General features: G+C 50.5%; 1 protein-coding gene across 1 annotated transcript; it reads right to left on the reverse strand.

Annotated features, from left to right (window-relative positions):
* Positions 1-1,049: 1,049 nt before the first annotated feature.
* LOC119366714 (acyl transferase 15-like) lies at positions 1,050-2,642 on the reverse strand. Its single transcript, XM_037632457.1, has one exon. The coding sequence runs from the start codon at positions 2,525-2,527 to the stop codon at positions 1,148-1,150; it is 1,380 nt and encodes a 459-aa protein (XP_037488354.1). The 5' UTR covers positions 2,528-2,642; the 3' UTR covers positions 1,050-1,147.
* Positions 2,643-3,920: the final 1,278 nt, after the last annotated feature.

Genomic DNA, 3,920 nt, shown 5'->3' on the forward strand with positions numbered 1-3,920 from the left:
TATATAGGGTCGCGCTAACTGCCACACGTGTGGCTGGAAGGAAGACGCACCACACGTTTTTAATGTAAATAAATTGCCACGTCATCGCATGCATGCATGCAGGAATCTTTTTGGATTTTCAATTTTTAAAATATTTTATCTCTTAAACAAAAAATCCGATTGAAAATCCGTTTTCACCATTAAATCCCTCGCGATGAGATCTTCGAAACTAGATCCCATGTTGATATGTTTTGGTGAAATTTTTTTGGATTAAAAGTTGCCATGTCTATTGCATATGAATTGCGATGATGTTTACACTGAAGTTGCTATGATATGTTTCAGCTATTTTCTTCTACATTTAAAAATAAATTTTGACATTTATAAAACGGTGAATTAAGAAACTAGACTTGCCATGAACCATAAACTAAAATTGCCATGATACATGCACGTAAAATTGCCATGATTCATACAAAAAATAATTTTCATGGTCAAAGTACTGGAGTTGCCATCATCAAAATACTAAAATTGCCATGATCTACAAACTAAAATTGCCACATGGCAACTTTAGTTTAAGCCCTATGGCAACTGCAGTGTAAACATCGTGGCAACTTCTGGCAAAAAAAAAAATTCATCGAAACATATCAACATGGGGTCTAGTTTTGAAGATCTCGTCGAGACGGATTTAATGGTGAAAACGGATTTTTTGTTTCCTTTTTTATTTAGGAGATACAACATTTTTAAGCCAAAAACCAAAAAAAATTCTACTGATATCATCTATTCATACGTAGCAAAATGAGTGGTGATGGAGGCGTGTGGACGATGTGCAAAACAATCCTTGATGGTTTTCTCACGGAGTTCTACAATCATATTTTTTGAACTACAAAACAACATTTTACACGTCAACACTTCAAATACTTCCCTGAAAATTCATATCGTAAAATTCTAAATATACATCGGTGCATGATTCACAAATGAGGTCCTATTATTTATAAAATATTCTTTCATAGAATAGACTAGGGCACCCTCCACATGAGGTAGATTTTCACCTTATTCATCTTGATCGAACCAAGTGAGCGCAACAAAGGAAATCATTATTCACCTGGATCGGACTAACTCAAACGGCAACATATGCACCTGACAATCTGCTACGTACGTACGTACCAATAATTCAGTTCATCAGTTGCATACTGAGGGCTGAGGCGAGCTGGTCCAGCTCCGCGAGCAACGCCGCGGCGTGCTCCTCCGTGACGCACTGCGTCAGCAGCCGCTCGCCGTCGGCCGCCGTGGCCCTGCAGGAGAGGAACGCCATGCAGCCCGGCACCGTCGACTGCTGCCACCGCCCCACCACCCTCGCCGGCGCGCCGCCGCCGAAGTCTGCGCGGTCGAAGCCAATGTTCCGCCAGCTGGTCACCATCAGCGCGTTGTACCCGAAGGCCGCAGCCATCTCCTCCTCTCCCATCTCCGGCACGGCACCGCCGCCGCCCCCCATGTTCCGCAGCAGCTCCGGGACCCGGTCCTTGGCGCGCTTGATCAGATCCACCACATCGTTCATGCCGCCATCCCCGGCGCCGGCCACCTCCCCGGTCGTCGCCAAGGCCAGCTGCGCCACCGCGCAGTTTCCGTAGTACCCTGCCGCCGCGCCAACGTGCTTGCGCACGTTCACGAAGAAGGCCAGCGGCGCCGGCGTGGACATGTCGTAGTCCGGGTCGTCGCCGATGATGGCGCGGGTGCGGCACCGCCAGAGCACGGCCACCGCCGCCTCAAACGTCGTGCAGTACCTGCCGTCATCGGCGTGGGCGGCCTTGTACTCGAACTTGATGCGGTTGATGAGCTTGACCGGGACGGTGATGTCTAGGTAGACGAGGCCCATGCCGCCGCGGTCCAGCATTAGCCACTGCTTTGCGGCGACCACCGGCGGCGAGAGCAGCGGCAGGGACACCGCGCGGACGTCCCTCAACGGTGCAACGGACGGCACCAAGACATCATCGGCTTCAGCGCGGGCGAGCTCACCGACGGCCTGCAGGAACTGCGCCATGCCGTCGCCATCAGCTAGGGTATGGTTCCACGTGACCCCGACGGTGAACCCGCCGCAGGTGAACTCGGTGACCTGCATGAGCAGCAGCGGGTCGGTTCGCCGGCAGCCCTCCGCCCCCGCCGGGTAGGACAAGGCGAGCCCGTCAAGGAGGCTCGTGGAGACGGGCGCGTCGAGGAGGCCGTGGTCCTGCAGGGCACAACCCGCCGACGCGGCCACGAAGGGCACACCCTCGCCTGTGCACTCGACGTGGAGAACGCTGTCGTCGTCGTCGTCATCGGCCGCTGCAAGGCGGCCCGCGACTGTCTGGTAGTGGACGAGCGTCCGGGAGAGGCCCTTCTTGATGGCCTCCACGGGCTGGTGGAAAGGGCCGTCGAAGATGAGGAGCGCCGCGACCTGGAAGCCCACGTAGCTCCTGTCCCAAGAGGAGAGCTGCACCACTTGGGTCTTCCCCGTCGTCTGCTCCATGGACGGTCGGACCATCAACGGCGGGCACTTGCGCACCGCGAAGCTCATCTTCGATGCTAGCTAGCTAGCTAGTGCGTCGTACGTCCGCGGATCTAAAGTAGACGGAAAACACACACACTCTCTCTCTCTGTCTCTCGTGTGTGTGTGTGTGTCTAGTACGTAGTGGATGCCTCGCCACATATGGTTTATGTATTGGCGCCAAATAAGTCAAAATGTGGCCATCTCTCACAATTAATTGACGGGGCCATCTCTCAAAATGTGGAGAAGCTCTAGACCTCTATCCGCTACCTCCGAGGAAAACCTTAGATCAGTTGATCGGATGACGGCGACGCGTTGGTGTCGTTTCCTCCTTGGGGGCGTCATTCTTGGAGGCGTACACGGGATCGAGGGACCAGCGGGTGCCTTTTTGGTGGAGCGGTACTCATCCTTCACATTGATGACGGCGAATCTCGGCGGCGTGGTGCAGCGGAGACTCGGCGCCCGATGCGCGGGGATGGACTCGCGCAGGTGGAGGTAGTTGTCTGGCGTCAAGGTGGCGTCGATGACGGAGTGGCCTGACAAGGTAGAAGCCTCAATATCTGCTCTGAAGACGGACCTGTGGAAGATGGCGGCGACGACACATGTGAGTGTGTCAGACCAGTTTATGCCCCAGACCCGGTATGTGGCTCGGCTGGGGCTTCTGACTTTTGATGATAGGCTTAGGTGAATAGACCGGGTATGTGGCCCAGGTAGCACCCCTTCATCATATGGATAGGAGTAGTGACATATGTTGCCAAGATGGCGGATTCAGGCATATTGTTGTAATATTTTGTAAGGTCCTCGAGAATAATCAATAAAGTGGCCGTATGCATCTCTCAGATGCAGAGGCCGGGGGTCATCCTCCTTTTCTAAAAAAAAAATTAATTGACGGGGCCCGGCTGAGTAGCGACACTTAACAAACATGATGAAACTAATAGTACTGCATATGCACTTTGTGGTTGTACTGCAATGAGAATGACATCCATCCATCTATGGATGCCACATACATTTGTAGTCTAACCTAGTTATGCGTAGATTAATATTAATTTACTAAATTTGTCACAATTGCAATGCATTTGATTTTCTTTTTTTTTCTTTTTAGGAAAGATTGTGGTGTTTTTCCTTGGAAAAAATCAAACAAACTTTGCTGTGAGCTCAATCTTGTAAGTATCAAGATGAAGTGTGTATGACTTTACAAGCATGTGTTTTTCTCTTTCCATTCTAGAATCTTCTAACCCGGACACCTTATTTCCGCCTTGGATTAATATCAAATTTCGGATAGACAGAAGTCTCTTTTTTTCCACCCAGAATTATATAAGGGATGGTTACATTCGTCGATCAAAAATATTAGCCATATTGAGTGTAAAATATTCCAACCAGGAACAATTTATCTCTTGTTTTGCTATCTTTCTGCTTTCCGATT

This window comes from Triticum dicoccoides, chromosome 2B, assembly GCF_002162155.2.
Source record: "Triticum dicoccoides isolate Atlit2015 ecotype Zavitan chromosome 2B, WEW_v2.0, whole genome shotgun sequence".
Classification (NCBI taxonomy): Eukaryota; Viridiplantae; Streptophyta; class Magnoliopsida; order Poales; family Poaceae; genus Triticum; species Triticum dicoccoides.